The sequence below is a fragment of the Nansenia antarctica genome (assembly GCF_963989245.1).
Source record: "Nansenia antarctica genome assembly, chromosome: 1".
NCBI classification, from domain to species: Eukaryota; Metazoa; Chordata; class Actinopteri; order Argentiniformes; family Microstomatidae; genus Nansenia; species Nansenia antarctica.
The window spans coordinates 30,665,908-30,683,164 of record NC_137674.1 but is presented as its reverse complement, the minus strand read 5'-3'; the positions used below and the strand labels follow the sequence as shown (position 1 = coordinate 30,683,164).

Below are 17,257 nucleotides of genomic sequence, written 5' to 3'. Positions count from 1 at the left end.
CTATTTTAAATCATGCCTATTGTCTTATTGTCTTGTGCTGCAATGTCAGGAACTGAAGCCTAAGAATGTTACTCTCTTACACTACATGTAATGTCACATAACAATAAAAAACTTGAAGCTTAAAACTTGAAACTCAACAAACAAAATGTATCTCAAGCGAAATCATGGGGAGGGCCTGAAATAAGGACCAAGTACCAAGCAGAGAGGACCAGACCAGCACCAAGCAGAGAGGACCAGACCAGCACCAAGCAGAGAGGACCAGACCAGCACCAAGCAGAGAGGACCAGACCAGGACCAAGCAGAGAGGACCAGACCAGGACCAAGCAGAGAGGACCAGACCAGCACCAAGCAGAGAGGACCAGACCAGCACCAAGCAGAGAGGACCAGACCAGGACCAAGCACCAAGCAGAGAGGACCAGACCAGCACCAAGCAGAGAGGACCAGACCAGGACCAGGCAGAGAGGACCAGACCAGGACCAAGCAGAGAGGACCAGACCAGGACCAAGCAGAGAGGACCAGACCAGGACCAAGCAGAGAGGACCAGACCAGCACCAAGCAGAGAGGACCAGACCAGGACCAAGCACCAAGCAGAGAGGACCAGACCAGGACCAAGCAGAGAGGACCAGACCAGGACCAGGCAGAGAGGACCAGACCAGGACCAAGCAGAGAGGACCAGACCAGGACCAAGCAGAGAGGACCAGACCAGGACCAAGCAGAGAGGACCAGACCAGCACCAAGCAGAGAGGACCAGACCAGCACCAAGCACCAAGCAGAGAGGACCAGACCAGCACCAAGCAGAGAGGACCAGCCCAGCACCAAGCAGAGAGGACCAGACCAGGACCAAGCAGAGAGGACCAGACCAGCACCAAGCAGAGAGGACCAGACCAGCACCAAGCAGAGAGGACCAGACCAGCACCAAGCAGAGAGGACCAGACCAGCACCAAGCAGAGAGGACCAGACCAGGACCAAGCAGAGAGGACCAGACCAGGACCAAGCAGAGAGGACCAGACCAGGACCAAGCAGAGAGGACCAGACCAGCACCAAGCAGAGAGGACCAGACCAGGACCAAGCAGAGAGGACCAGACCAGGACCAAGCAGACAGGACCAGACCAGGACCAAGCAGAGAGGACCAGACCAGGACCAAGCAGAGAGGACCAGACCAGGACCAAGCAGAGAGGACCAGACCAGGACCAAGCAGAGAGGACCAGACCAGGACCAAGCAGAGAGGACCAGACCAGCACCAAGCAGAGAGGACCAGACCAGGACCAAGCAGAGAGGACCAGACCAGGACCAAGCAGAGAGGACCAGACCAGGACCAAGCAGACAGGACCAGACCAGGACCAAGCAGACAGGACCAGACCAGGACCAAGCAGAGAGGACCAGACCAGGACCAAGCAGAGAGGACCAGACCAGGACCAAGCAGAGAGGACCAGACCAGGACCAAGCAGAGAGGACCAGACCAGGACCAAGCAGAGAGGACCAGACCAGCACCAAGCAGAGAGGACCAGACCAGCACCAAGCAGAGAGGACCAGACCAGCACCAAGCAGAGAGGACCAGACCAGCACCAAGCAGAGAGGACCAGACCAGCACCAAGCAGAGAGGACCAGCCCAGCACCAGGTAGAGAGGACCAGCCCAGGACCAGGTAGAGTGTGAGCTTCCCTCCATCCAGGACGCGTCCTAACTATTCCCACCGTAGTTGGGGTAGACCACGCCAACTTCTGGAATATGTAGGGGTGTTTTTTTTTTTTTAGAATAGGCGCGCGTTCCAGGGCCCACAGGAAGTTGCATACAGAGATGGGTAACCTATATCTAATCGTGCACCCCGTGTTACGTCACAAGCTAAAATCCAATGGGGTTGCGGAACGACCTGCGGGGCAGAAGAACAAGATACAGAGAACACCCCTACATATTCCAGAAGTTGGCGTGGTGTGGGCGTGGTGTGGGTGTGGTCTACCCCAACTACGGTGGGAATCGTTAGGACGCATCCAGGACACCAGAAAGGCCAGAAAGGCCCTCAGGATAATTAGGGACCTCAGCCACCAAGGTCGGTCAGAAACTGTTCGAGCTACTGCCGTCACTGGTTCCGCTGTAGTACGACTACCATCACTTTATCACTTTATTACTTTATTATGACTTACTTTACTTATTTTACTTTACTCTATTAGTGTGATTCTGTATCCTGTTGCAATACCAATGATGAAGAACCTAAGCCACTCTACTCTTTACTCTGTACTTTAGGATGGAGGACAAATAAATTCTGATTCAGAATTCTGAAGGACAGCGCAGCATCAACTTACGGCCTCTCACGATACGTAAACAGGAAATGAGAGCGAGAAAACAAACGAAAAAAACGAAGCGAAAGAACAGGAAACTGTTGCAGAGGTGGAACAACACCGAGAGCTGTCTCTCTGCAGGCTGGGAGAAGGATCTGAGGCAGCGCTCCACGTGCTCATACCCACGTCCTGATCGTCCTGGACTAGAGACCATTGTTGTTGCAATTGTCTTCATTCCTTATCCGTCCTGACGGCGTTATACGATAGCTTGCCAAAGCTAGGCTTTTCCATTTACAGAATCAAATAAACACGAGTGCCACACAAGTGGAAATCGAATTAAGAAACTTTTCGATGAATGTGCGATTCATTATCTGTAATTCATGTCATCCAACGAACGGACTCTTAATCAGGAACAAAATATGTCTGAATCTACACATCAAGATGCTTACCAAGCAACACACACACACACACACACACACACACACACACACACACACACACACACACACACACACTTCCTCTTTGAATGTTGACATCATTTATAGGAACAAACCGACCTGTGCTGAGAACCACCACCTGTCACACCAACCTGTCACACCACCACCACCCTCTCACACCACCACCACCACCCTGTCACACCACCACCACCCTCTCACACCAACCTGTCACACCACCACCATGTCACACCACAACCACCCTCTCACACCACCACCACCCTGTCACACCACCACCACCATGTCACACCACAACCACCCTCTCACACCACCACCACCCTGTCACACCACCACCACCATGTCACACCACAACCACCCTCTCACACCACCACCACCCTGTCACACCACCACCAAGTGGTGTGACAAGTCGTGACGTTAGAATTATGAGGTTCTATCTCCATTTTTGTCAAAATTGAGTTTTTTACATAATCTGATCCATTAGGTGTTTATTAATGCCTGTGTGGTGTTATTTTTAAAATCTTGTCTACGTTTTGTGAGGTAGTAATTCATAAAATACAAAGGTTCCATCTCACAAAACATAATGGAATGTAAAAACTTTGACGCTCAATATCTCTGAACTACCCTAAACGGACACCACCCTGTCACACCAACCACCACCACCCTGTCACACCAACCTGTCACACCACCACCACCCTGTCACACCACCACCACGTCACACCACCACCACCCTGTCACACCACCACCACCCTGTCACACCACCCTGTCACACCACCACCACCCTGTCACACCACCACCACCCTCTCACACCACCACCACCCTGTCACACCACCACCACCCTGTCACACCAACCTGTCACACCACCACCCTGTCACACCACAACCACCCTGTCACACCACCACCACCCTGTCACACCACCACCACCACCCTGTCACACCACCACCACCCTGTCACACCACCACCACCCTGTCACACCACCACCACCCTGTCACACCACCACCACCCTGTCACACCACCACCACCCTGTCACACCACCACCACCCTGTCACACCACCACCACCCTGTCACACCACCACCACCACCCTGTCACACCACCACCACCCTGTCACACCACCACCACCCTGTCACACCACCACCAACCTGTCACACCACCACCAACCTGTCACACCACCACCACCCTGTCACACCACCACCGTGTCAGGACGGTCAGTGTCCTTATCTCACCAGGGAGGCCAACACCACTGAGGGACACCAACGTGTTGCTATGTAAGGATATCCTTTTCAGACTTACCGTATCTTTACATTACTTACTCATCACTGTTTATGCAGTGTTTATGCAGTGTTTATGCAGTGTTTAAGTGCTAAGGATCCCAGTGCAGAGCCTCCTACAGACCTCTTCATCCCCACTACCCCCCTGTACAGTTTCTCTACTGTATATAAATGTAATAAAACATATTTTATTATATTATTAAGTAATTCTCCCTTCTTCTAGCACTGTGACTGCCAATAGCCCCTGGTTTTGGCATATATTACTATTTCTCATGATGACTGATGGATAGATGATTCACTTACTTAGACAAATGTACTTCGTTGTAAGTCGCTTTGGGTAAAGGCGTCTGCTAAATGCTAAACATGTAAATGTCAGATAACACCCCTCCACACCCCTGGAAAGAGGGAACAGCCACCTGTGGTGAAGCTGTGGCTCAGAGGTTACATTTGATCAGTGGTGTGCCGTCAGGGCCAGCAAGGCCTTCTCTGCTGGCCTAAACATCATCAGAATATACATTTTATTTAATATATTTTTCCCACAAATATGTATTAATGATTCCCCATAGTCTATTCTCTTCATTTCATAGCTTTCCTCTTGGTTGCGCTGCTTCCAGTCTCCAATTGAGATTTGGAGGGCTGGCCTTTATGTTAGAGCTTTTATCCAATCAAAATGTGTTGCTAGGGGGCTCCCAAATCTGCCCGCCTTCACAACAGACGGTGCCGCGAATTCGACCTGTAACTTTACGTTGGAACGAGAAAACCTGTGGCGTTCCTAGTAAACCTACGTAGATGCGAGCAAAATCAACAACGGCGCCTGCTGGAAGGCTCAATCTGATGTCAGCACCCAGCACGTCTTTTGATTGGATACGCACTATTGCTACGCACTATTGCTACGCACTATTGATATTCACTATTGAGATGCGGAACTATGCCGGTAGATGTGAAACTGTTGAAAGGGCGCAGGGAAACGGAGCCTCACAACGAAAGCTTTCGTTGACTGATCGATAATACTGATCGATTGTGTCCTGTTTTTGGGTAAACAATAACTTTCATTTAGGGGACACAATGAAAGCGCCAAGTCCACAAACAGAGGAAACTACGTTGAGCTTCTTTCTTTTCTGGCTGAAAACAACCCAGATTTACATTACCACCTGTCCACAAACAAAGTGTTTACTGGGACGTCAGGCAAAATACAAAACGACCTGATTTTTGCTATTGCTGAAGTGATGGAAGAAGAGATCAAAATGGAGATTAAAAAGGCACCCTTTGTCGCTATTATGGTGGACGAGACGACAGACGTGGGTAATGTAGCGATCTTAAAGATGTTAGTTTAACACTCTTCATTGTAAATGCGGATTTATTGATTAAAAATGCTTCGGAAATATTAATATAACTCTGTTGTACTTGTCTGACTATGTTAAGGTGATGCAACGCCCGGTTATACTGTGTTTCTGTCTAGTTTCTAGAGCCATGGCGTCATAACGATGGTATTAAGAGGTAGAATAATTCAGGTAGGAATGTGTCGGACATCACTGAAGGCCTAGGTGTGAAATGCACCGCCCGCCACTGCATTTGATGTGATTTGATTCCCAGACTTCCTCATTCCAGCCTGTGGTCCCTCCTAACTGACTCACCCTGTCTTTCCAAATGTCTAAATAAATGCCAGAAGTCGTTTTTTAAACATAAGATTCCTTTATATAACGTGTTCATATCACAAAATTCAACCTCTAAATACAAATGTTTTTCTTTCCTGCCTCCTGGCGTGGCTACTGTTCCAGATGACAAGGACGTAGACCATAATATGCCAGGGTTCAACTTGAGGAGAGGAGGCATCCGGTATCCCAGGGCAACAAGGCCTCACTCTGAGCATGCAGGGGGGGGGGGGGGGGGGGGAGGCGCGTCCTGGGGGCCCCTGCATTCCATAGCCATGGCAACGATAAGGAGAGTCTCTGAGTTGTAGGCCTGGAGAGACCTGCTGCAGTTCCTGCTAGTTTGGTCCTTTGATTTGGTCTCTATTTGTGGTGGTAGATGCTAAGTGGGCTTGGCAAGACCCCACCGACTCCGACGTCACCACACTGAAGCTGAGATTTAAAACGGTTACAGTAAGGGGTTATGGTTAGGGTTAGGGTAGGGGTTAAGGTTCGGGTTTAGGATAGGGTCGTCCCAAGGATCCCATTTAGCATCAAGCTATTTCTATTGGTCAGGAGAAACGGATGGGAGTGTCTATGGGCTTGGACAGTCTAAGGTCTTCCTGGTTTTTTTCAGCTATATTCAGCATACAGTATGCAACATACATCCTCTTAAAGGGACAGTTGCATGGTATTACTGAATCAGAATCGCTTCTCTCATTAAAGGGATAGTTCAGGCATTACATTACAAACATGCTAATTTAGCGTCCGTTCAACGTACTTCAATGGTTTGCGTTAGTTAAATACTTCAAGAGTGTGCTATCAGGACAGTTTCACAGTGAATGTCAAGTTGTGAAATAGTGGACAAATGTCTATGTGTATTCAATATTCCACCAGCAGGTGGCAGCACAGGCTCATGAATGAGCATATTGTGCGGAAGAGAAGGAGACTACACAAGACTTTTATCATAACCAATTGTGACCCCATGCCCTTGTTTCAGTCCCATTCATCTATAGAAAGGCATCAAACCTTTTTCTCAATGTTCTCATGTGTTTTTCATCGTTTTTCTCTAGTTTATCTCCATTTGACCTGAGAAATGCAGCCTGGTGTGTGTCCTGGCCGTCTTCTTGCCAGAAGATTAAAGTGCTGACTAGTGAACAACATCCAAGCAACGACACACCTGTCACCTGTCAATCATTCAGACAGCAATCAGACAGCAGAGCAGAGCTGACAGGGCAGGATGGAATAGGCCTGGAGCTGCAGTTAGCATAGGGCCACGCCAGGGGAGGCTGGAGAAGGCAGAAATCGGAGGACGGCCTCATTGTGATGCATGGAATGGAATGAGGAATGGTCGGAGGACGGCCTCATTGTGATGCGTGGAATCGAATGGAATATGGAACATGATGCCGTTCCTCATTCCGTGCCATGATGTATTACAATAACCCCGTCCTCCGATTTCTACCTCCACCAGCCTCCCCTGGGCTATGCAACCACATCAATCTCTCAGAGCAGAAAACAGAGAGGGGGGGGTCTGAAAGGTCCAGCCTCTTTCTGATTCTAATCTAAGTGCCAGGTTTACGGTGATTGCGTGAGGGCACACTACTGTAGCTCCCTGCTAGCACAATAAAGGAAGCACAGGACAAGACTGACGGTTGAATCTAATCTAAGATGGAGTTCAAATTGAATCTAATCTAATCCAAAAATGTAATCGAATCAAATCTAAATCCAAGATAACGTTGAATCTAATCTAATCTAATTTAAGGCTGACAACTCTATTGGAAAGCAGGTTTTGTTATTCTCAAACCACAAACAGGCCCTGCAGGAAACTCTGCAAAGCTATTCAGCGAGCAGGTTTCTTTATCAATGAACGTGTGCATGTTCCAGCATGAGGCGAAGGGTCAGAAGCATTAGAGGGACATTTTAGGACTTATTTTAGTAACTAACTGACTTAGGTAACTATTTTAAGAATAGGTGCCTGACTAATACCGGCAGCAAATGCCCAAATCCATTTAGCAGTGTGCCAACAGTGTTTCCACTGCAGGTGTACGGTAGGTGTACAGTACAGGCCTGGCTGAAGGTCAATAGCATTTAGAGATTTGTGACAGCTACCTGTGTGGAGAGGCCAGGCGGGGGAATACGTAACAACACATAAAGCATCCTAGGAGGCCACATTAATAGGTTTGCATTCGCAGCTGTCAGTCAGAGATGTGCTCCTATCAGATTGGGATCGCTGTGGGCCATCGGTACAGATAACTAAGTTACAGTATTTGCTTGCTAGAGAGTAATGGACTGTTTGACGAGCCCAGCCCCTATCCGCTATGTCCACTGGTGTGTGTGTGTGTGTGTGTGTGTCTGCATGCGTGTGTGTGTGTCTGTGCGTGTGTGTGTGTTTGTGTGCGTCTGTGTGTGTGTGTGTGTGCGTGTGTGTGTGTGCAGTTGGCTACACCTGACCTTATCACTGGACCCTCCAGCCCTCCTGCTGCAGTCATTAAACATGTCAGGCCGTCAGTGATATGTGTGAAGACATCAAAGGCTTGGCCTGTTCAGACACGCTCAGGCTTCCCACCTCCAGCCAGGAGTTACTAAACAACAACACAGGCAGAGCAGCTGATAGCCGAAAAGAAAAGAAGAAAACAAGCCTACATATTTTGTCTTGTGTATGTGTACATTTATGGGGCTGGTTTTCCTGGGCCCACATTCCATTAGACGTCTTATCTAGGCTGAAAAAGTATCTTCATTCCAGGGTCTCCATTGAAAGCGTGATTCAGTACAACAGGACTAGGCTCACTCTGTGTCTGGGAGGCTACGGTAGAAACATCATCCCCAACAGACAATCATTAGAAACCAGAGCTGCCTTATCAACCGCCTAGTCACATGTAAGAGGTTAAACATGATTCTTCTATCGATAGAGTACTCTGATGTTCAACAATGAAAATACTTCACCTTCGTCGACTGCCTCATCTATAGTTTCTTTGTTGGCGTGTTATAGAACAACAGCGTGTTATAGAATAGTTTATTGGAAACCACTCAACTCTGTAAGGCAGCGTGGCAACAAAGACGTCATGAATGATTGATTTAAACGTGTTAACCTCAGCCTCGCGGTCTTCTCACAACAGCACGCAGCTAGAACTTAACGACTGATAACATAAAGCCGGTAGCATAGTACTGCATCTGTGTCTAGTGTCTGTGTATAGCAGGGGAGGCTGGTGGAGGTAGAAATCGGAGGAAGGGCTCATTGTAATGCATGGAACGGAATGAGGAACGGTATCAAACACACACATAGTATCTGATACCTTTCCTCATTCCGTGCCGTGTGTTACAACGAGCCTGTCCTCCGATTTCTACCTCCACCAGCCTCCTCTGCTGTGTATAGAACCGTAACCGTTTAATGGCCTGATTATGGTAAGGGGATTTATCACACAGCTATTCACTGATAACCCCTGACCATTTCCAACAAAATAGCTATTGCTCATAAAATGAAAAAGTCAAACAAGATAGCTAATGCTCATGCATAGAACAACAGATGCTAGGCCCCGCGGTGGCGTAGCGGTCTAAGCACTAGCCACTAGTGCAAGCTGCCCACCGGGGACTGGGATCGAATCCCGGTCTCGCAAGACCCGGATATGGCCGAGGCACACAGGGAGCGGCATATTGAGCGGCCGCTCCAGAGGGCGGTATAGGACTATTTCCGGACAAGGATCCGTCGCGCAACAGCGCCCCCGGGGTGCCGGAATAACGGTGCTGGGCTCGAGGAGCCAGTCAGCTAGTCTGCCTGGCGATCTCCTCTGGGGCTGCCGGCCACGGGGTCGTGCGGCGGATCCTACGCAATAGGCAGGGGATAATTGGATGCTAGGTTGGGTTCAATTGGATACCAAATTGGGTGAAAAAGGGATAAAATCTGAAGAAAAAATAAATAAATAAAAAAAAGAACAACAGCTGCTGCTCATACAACGACCCTTTGTGTGATATTATTCCCAATCCTCACTGACTGGGGTAGAACATGTAGCAGGGGAGGCTGGTGGCGGTAGAAACCGGAGGACGGGCTCATTGTAATGAAATGACATGTAACGGAAGAGGAAATGGTATCGAACGTGCGTTCAAAGGTGAAAGCAAATGGCACGATTCCATAATGACATGTATCTCGCCCGCGATCAAACTCGTCGAGAATGAAGTCACCGTGAATCAGTGTTATTTTACATAATTAATCGCTGGCAGGGTCATATCTGTTACTCCGAGACACGGGCTTAGAGACAGCTGAATGCTCCTTATTAGCATTCAAGATAAACATGAACTGCCATTCTGCTATGGCAGATAAATAATGTAGCATGCTAAGTCGTGAAGGTTAAAGAGCCGGTTATGGGAATCCTCTCAGGCTATAAATTCTTTATATGATCCCCTGGTCCTGATAGGTCAGAACTAACTATTTTATGCTAATGTCATGCATTTCTTAGCAACATCTACATGGGCGCCAAGTTAGCTCTTGGGAGCTGTCCATGTCCTGGAGATATTGGACAGAGCTATGGTAACCTGTGTAGGTTGAGTATTTGAGAGAAATAGCTGTTACCTCAAACACATACAGTGTGTATTACAGAGTACGAGCACCTCTCAGTGTGTATTACAGAGGACAAGCAACCTCTCGTCTACCACTTCATCTTCAAGTGCCTAACATGGGGAGCTGGGGAGATAGAAGTATATCTGACATGGGGAGCTGGGGAGATAGAAGTATATCTGAGGAGGAAGCCTAATCTGTCTTTCTACGCTGGGTCTAGCACTTCAGCTTTATGGACGTGAGAGGTGGAGGGGAGATAGAAGGTTGAGTCTTACGTGTGTGTGTGTGTGTGTGTGTGTGTGTGTGTGTGTGCGTCTGGTTGCATGTGTACATACAGTACATGCATGCATGTGTGTGTATGCCTGCGTGCATGTGCATGCATGTGAGCATGCATGCATGTGTGTGTGCGTGTGTGCCTGCGTGCATGTGCATGCATATGTGTGTGTGTGTGTATGTGTGCCTGCGTGCATGGATGCATGCGTGTGTGTGTATGTGTGCCTGCGTGCATGGATGCATGCGTGTGTGTGTGTGTTTGTCTGTATGCCTGCATGTATGTGTGTGAGTGTGTGTACGTGTATGTGTACATGTGTGTGTGCCTGTGTGTGTGTGTACATCTGAGGCGCACCTTTGAGGGCGGGCAGCTTGTTCAGTTCCCTGTTGAGGCTGATGGGGAAGCAGGAAGCGCTCAGCCTCCTGTCCTTCTTCACTGCTGCGTTGGCACCGCCGGGCTGCTTCACCCTCAGCAGCTGGGTCGTGGGCGGTGTGCTCTTCTTATTGGCGCCCTGTGGAAACGAGAGGCGCAGAGAGAGGTTCCCGTTACTGCAGACAGTGGCTGCCCAAAGGAAGCCGGGGATCACAATTACCCAAATTGCCAGAGGGGGGGGGGCGGGTCAGGAGAGATGTGGTTAAGAGTCATATTCCTTTCCGAATCAGATCAGGTGTGTCCCTGGGAGGTAATCTGATCGGGGGGCTGGGTCCTGTGTCTGTTGACAGGCTGTGATGAACGCACGGGCTGATATAGACAACTGATACAGCTGTCTACATGAGAGATGAGGGAACCATGGCCTCACATCTCATCGCCTCACATCCAGCAGCCAATCCCGTCACGCGGGAGTGATCTCATCGCTCATTACGCTCCATGCATTACAATGAGCCCTGTCCTCCCATTTCTGCCTCCACCAGCCTCCACTGTTCACCCGGTGGCTGCCTGCTGTGTCTCTCTCTCTCTCCCTCCACAGGTGTTTTGTCGACGACACCGTTAATGAGACAAGATTCTTCTAGTCCCTGTGACGTCGCTGCCGTGGGAAATAGCGATGAACTCTGTCAGACTGTCACGCAATCAGTTTACTAGACAGACGCTCTCTGCCTGGTGTTTCACAAGTCACATGGTACTACATAACTCTGGTCACAACATTGCATCGTTATACTTCCGTGATAACAACAACAACAACAACAACAACAACCCTGATTCTTCCCGGAAAAGTCCTCTCAGTGCCGTAATCCCACTGACTGTACTCCCCTCAATATAATTGTAATTACAAAAAAAAACATCCCTCAACGCAACAGTGAAACAGACCCGAATGGATGGGAGACCACCCATCGGCACATCGACGGTAGCTCGACTGCCTGCGTGCTAGCACTAAACCGACAGTAGCTAGAAAGGTGAAAGGTGAATGATGGACCAATGTAGGCGAGGCCTAGTAGATGTACCAATGGTAGACCGCCGTAAGCAAGGCGATGGCAGGTCAACCGTCGGCATGCCAACAGTAGCCAACAGTCAGTCTGCCAACGGTAGACCTCCATCAGCCCGCCAACAGTATGTCAACGGTTGATGTGCCAATGGAAGACTAGGGATAGTGGTGGCCAAGTGGATAGTGAGCTGGACTGGTGATCAGAAAGGTCATGAGTTCAAATCCCACCTGGGAACACCACCATGAGTGTGCCCTTGAGTAAGGCACTTAGCCGTAAATGACTCCACGTCAAGAGACTGTCCCTGTAATCTCTAACTTGAAGTCTCTTTGGATAAAAGCGTCTGACTAAATGGTTAAAATGGAAATTAAATGTCAGCTGTTGATGGTGTGACATCAGCATACCACTGCGTAATGACGTCGGTGTAGAGCGGTGGTCGACATGCCATTGGTAGGTTGGCAGTCAAAGACATTACCCTGGTATGTCCAGACCCATGCTTCTGCTGTGAGCTAAATATAACACTTGGGAAAGAAGTGGAAAGACTGCGACAGGGAAAGGGAAGACAGTGGCAGGGGAGAAGGAAGAGGGTGGCAGGGGGGGGCGGTAGCCTAGCGGAGAGTGAGTTGGACTGGTGATCAGAAGGTCAAATCCCACCTGGGAACACCACCGCCACCAGGCACTTAGCCCTAAGTTACTCCAGGGAGACTGCCCCTGTAATCTCTAATTGTGAGTTGCTTTGGATAAAAGCGTCTGCTGAATGCTAAAAATGTCAATGTAGAGCAGTGTGCCACCAGCGGACTGACTCAGGACCGGTTGCAGGTTCCTATCTTTGACCGGTATGAATACTCGGCTAGGTTTTCTGGCAAGGTATTCCAGAGACTGGGTGCATAAAACACGGAGGGCTGCCTCCCCATGTCTCATGGTCCTGACTCTAGGGACCATTAAAAGTTCAGTGCCAGAGGACCTACTCGGTGTATATCTTACCAGCATGTCTGACATCTATTTAGGTGCGTGATTATGGAGTGATAAACTAATAAAATAGTCTTCAAATCTATTCTAAAACTGACAGGTAGCCAGTGTAGTGATTTTAAAATTGGTGTGATGTGTGCCCTCCTTAGTGAGGAGTCGTGCTGCAGCATTTTGTATCATTTGAAGTTTACTAATAGCTTTCTTTGGTTGGCCAGACAGGATAGCATTACAGTAATCCAGCCTACTAGTGATAAAAGCAAGTGATTAGTCTTTCGGTGTCAGCCTGGGAAAGAAAAGGTTTCACCGTAGCAATGTTTCTCAGGTGATAAAAGGATTTCCTTGTCAGATTCTTAATATGCGGCTCAAAATTAAGATCTAAATCAAACATGACAGTTCTGTCAGGGTTAAAGTAAATAGTTGGTGAAAACTGTTTTGGAGACACTTACATTTACATGTTTGGCATTTTGCAGGCGCCTTTATCCAAAGCGACTTACAACAAATACATTTGTTAAGTAAGTGAATCATCTGTCCATCAGTCATCATTAGAAAAATAAATCTATGCTAGGACCAGGGGCAATTGGCAGTCACAATACTAGAAGAAGGAAGAATGACTTCTCTTTTATTTTATGTTATCAATTTAATAACAGTAGAGAAATTGTACAGGGGGTAGTGGGGATGAAGAGGTATTTAGGAGGGACAGTTAAAATGTAGCCTAAAGAGACAGGTCTACGGTGGAAGATAGGTAGTGACTTGTATACACAGGGAAGGCATACTGACGGTTTGACTTTTGTTTTAAAAGCCTTTCGCAGCACGGTTTATTTGACCCTGCTTTGACCCTGAATCCCATCTGTTTTTAAATACATATTCATCCATTGTTGATCACATCCAGTCTAGTCATGTTCCTAACCTCTTGCGTCCCCAGAATAACAGCCACAATCTGAGAGTAAAATTGGCCACAATCTAAGAGATAAATTCAAAAACAGACAATGTTTTGAAGTGCATGAGCCTGATATTGATGAGCATGTTCTGAGGAGCATTGGGGCATGGATGGGGCAGCTAGAGGAACACAGACAGCGTTTGTACAGAGCCTCAGGCTAGGGAGGAGCTAAAAGGGCAAAAGAGGATTTCAGTCAACTAACATCTCTCATTAGCCCCTAGACTATACTAGTTTGCTCTTTCCACTAATCCCATTTAATCTTAGATAAAGCTATCTATTCTTTGACTCACAGTGACAGGGCAGACTTGGGTGTTCAGCCTCTCAGAAACAACTGCTTTCAGAGACATCTCTAGCCTGTTCTGAAGTTTCATATAACGAAACACAAGGGAAAATGTCAATTATAATTTCACCCTTGGCCTACCAGATTCCATCTGAGAATGGCTGAGAATCTTGAGGGAAATTGATTGACAGACAGACATATACTGTAGGACTAAATATATTATTAAAATCAAAATGTTTATCTTTAAGTCTTTGAGCAGTGCTGTGTGAGCCAGCCTCCACCACTGACCTACATTCTTACCTCATGGTCAGAGGTGGAATTAGTTTGACCGTTTTTTCTTCCAGATTTGCTTGATTTCCCAGACTTGGAAGATTCCTGAAAAACATAATCAAAGAGACAGTTAGGCGCACACGCACACACACACGCACGCACACACACACACACACACACACACACACACACACACACACACACACACACACACAATGAAATGAAATTAGCCTACCAAGTCTGCCATTTACAGAGTAGGCTTGATGGTCGTGTGGTAGAAGTTCATCGCCTCGTCCACTTTAGTGAAGGAATGAGTCTTTTCCTGGAAGGTAATTAGGAGTTCAGCCGGGAGCGCCTGCTGCACCAGGCCATATCTCAGGGATGTCGCACGGAGAAGTGCCCTGATCGGGCCAAAGGCAGCTTGTTGACGGCGCAGGTCGTCAGGAACGTCCGGATAAACGCTGATCTTATCCCCCCGGTATGCCAACTGGCCAACTTTCTTGGCCGCCAAGCGTTGGACTGTCGATTTAGTCTCCAGACTATGGAACCTGGCGATGAGCGGACGGCACCTCTCCCCTCGCGGTGGTCCAACCCGGTGCGCAATGGAGAGCAGGGGCGCAGGGCCAGTCCCAGCCTCTCCAAACAGCTCTCGCAGGAGGTCCTGGACAAACGCAGTAGGTCTCCCTTCCTCTATCCCACTCCTTACATCCGATGAATTTCAGATTGAATTTCCTAGAATGAAACTCCAAAGATGATGTTTTTCTGGAGCAGGATGTCATTCTTTTCTCTGAGCAGTTTGCAATCTTTTTCGAGCGTATCGACGCGTGCGTCTGTGAGCGTGGCGGCATTCTCCAGGTCTCCGACTTTTACTTTGCATTCATTGAGAGAGCCCTCTAGGCGCTCCAAAGTCGCCTGGATAGGTTTTAAGCCATCCGAGATTTCCCTGCGAACAAGCACGTCGGCGGTGGAGATCTCCTTGCGAATGAGTTCATTATCTTTAGATAACTCGTCAGATAGACGGGAGACCTCTTTGCACACAATGCCTTTCACAAGTTTGGCCATGGCGCCTGGATCCATTTGTTTGCTGCGGGTACACATTCGCGTCTGAAAATAGCCTAGGCCTATAGGCTATAATCTTCGACTAACTCTCGAATACGTAACCTACAAACAAACTATATAAACTTTTGCCTCGGCAATTTGTAGAATTTAAGCCGTCAGTGATGATTTAAATCGAAGCTTTTACGGAGCCTCATACAGGTGTCAAACAATTCAGTGCATGCCACCGGACTCTCACTCTTAATATTTAATCTGATTTAGTTTAATCCTAAAACAACTCACCTTATCCTTTTTTCCTTTATTAGGCATTTTCGGTGAGGAGTGAGGACCCCCCCACGTCCTCTTGTAGAACTCTGATTGATCACTCTCTCAACAGTTCTTCTCTCACAGAAAAGTAGCCTACAGTGATCGTACATATACACACACACACACACACACACACACACACACACACACACACACACACACCTCTGTGGACTGCGTGTCTGTTGTCCATAAAGGCTTGATTCGTTGCCGTTGGTCATGTGATCCAACACACACACACACACACACACACACACACACACACACACACACACACACACACACACACACACACACACACACACACAGTCTCATTGACTAGACACTGACGTCGATGCTGACTGATTTCTTTCCGTCCGTTTCTGTCAGTTTAGAAATGAGCGCCAGTCATAGGACTGAGATGTTGCCTGCAGTTTCCACGTTTCAACCTCAACCACCTGCCACACTTATTTTACTTATTTCTGAGACATTCGTACAAATAATAACTAATTAATAATAATTAAACAATTCTTTAATCTCAGTCTGAATGGTCGACAATGACACACTGTACAAACCATTGCTAATATTGATGGTACAACCTGACAAGAATATAGACTAATGAAACCTACTTTACAAACAGTCTCCTGTGTTGTGACCATCAATACCGCCCTCCACTGGTTCAGCAGACAGTCATGTGTTTAGAAAGAAAAATACAGTTGGCAATTAACCAATAGGCTAGGTGCACGATCTCCACTACTTCCTGAAAGGCACCTTGCATGAACATAATCGCATCGATTACAAAATCCTTCTCCATACTTTCAAGGCCATCCATAACCTCGCCCCTCCATACCTGTCCGACCTCCTCCACATCAACATTCCCACGCGGTCCCTCAGGTCTGCCTCCTCCATCAAACCTGCCCGTCTGTCCACCATGGGGTTTAGAGCCTTCAGCCGCTCCGCCCCTCGCCTCTGGAACTCCCTCCCCCCCCCCGACATCAGGAACATTGATTCAATCTCCTCATTCAAAACCCACCTCAAAACCCACCTGTTTACGCAGGCATATCCGTGTTGATTTACTGTTCCCGTGCTGCTCTGCTGCTAGCTATGTTTTATAGGCTACTGTATATTTCTATGTATTTTGGATTTTGGATTTTGTAACTGTTTTTAAATTTGTTGTTGTACGGCGACCTTGAGTGCCATGAAAGGCGCCTTATAAAATAAATGTATTATTATTATTATTATTATTATTATTATTATTATTATTATTATTATATCCTGTCTCACTCTATTGGTTTAATTGATTAATCAGCTGTGCGGTAAACTGTTGAAACACACAGTGCACAGCTGATTAATCAATGAAACCAATAGAGTGAGACAGGATATGTTCATGCAAGGTGCCTTTCAGGAAGTAGTGGAGATCGTGCACCTAGCCTATTGAAAACAATATGAATGTATTGCTTTTGGTTGCTCGATCGATCGATTGATTGATTGGTTGGTTGAGCAACGTTTACCCTCTACTGATTACCTTTAATCTTCGTGTTAAGGACTGAGGAGGAAAATGGTTTGTGGATTATTTTTTATTTTATTTTATTAATTGTATA

General features: G+C 47.6%; 1 protein-coding gene across 1 annotated transcript in view; it reads right to left on the bottom strand.

Annotated features, from left to right (window-relative positions):
• The window catches only part of ppp2r5ca (protein phosphatase 2, regulatory subunit B', gamma a), a gene marked incomplete at its 5' end in the record, with an annotated part of 41,400 nt that extends 25,717 nt beyond the window's left edge, over window positions 1-15,683 (bottom strand). Inside the window, 3 exon segments of the mRNA XM_080534630.1 lie at window positions 10,799-10,955; window positions 14,349-14,423; window positions 15,657-15,683. Of these exon segments, the coding sequence (XP_080390756.1) occupies window positions 10,799-10,955; window positions 14,349-14,423; window positions 15,657-15,683 (259 nt within the window).
• Between the last annotated feature and the right edge of the window lie 1,574 nt (window positions 15,684-17,257).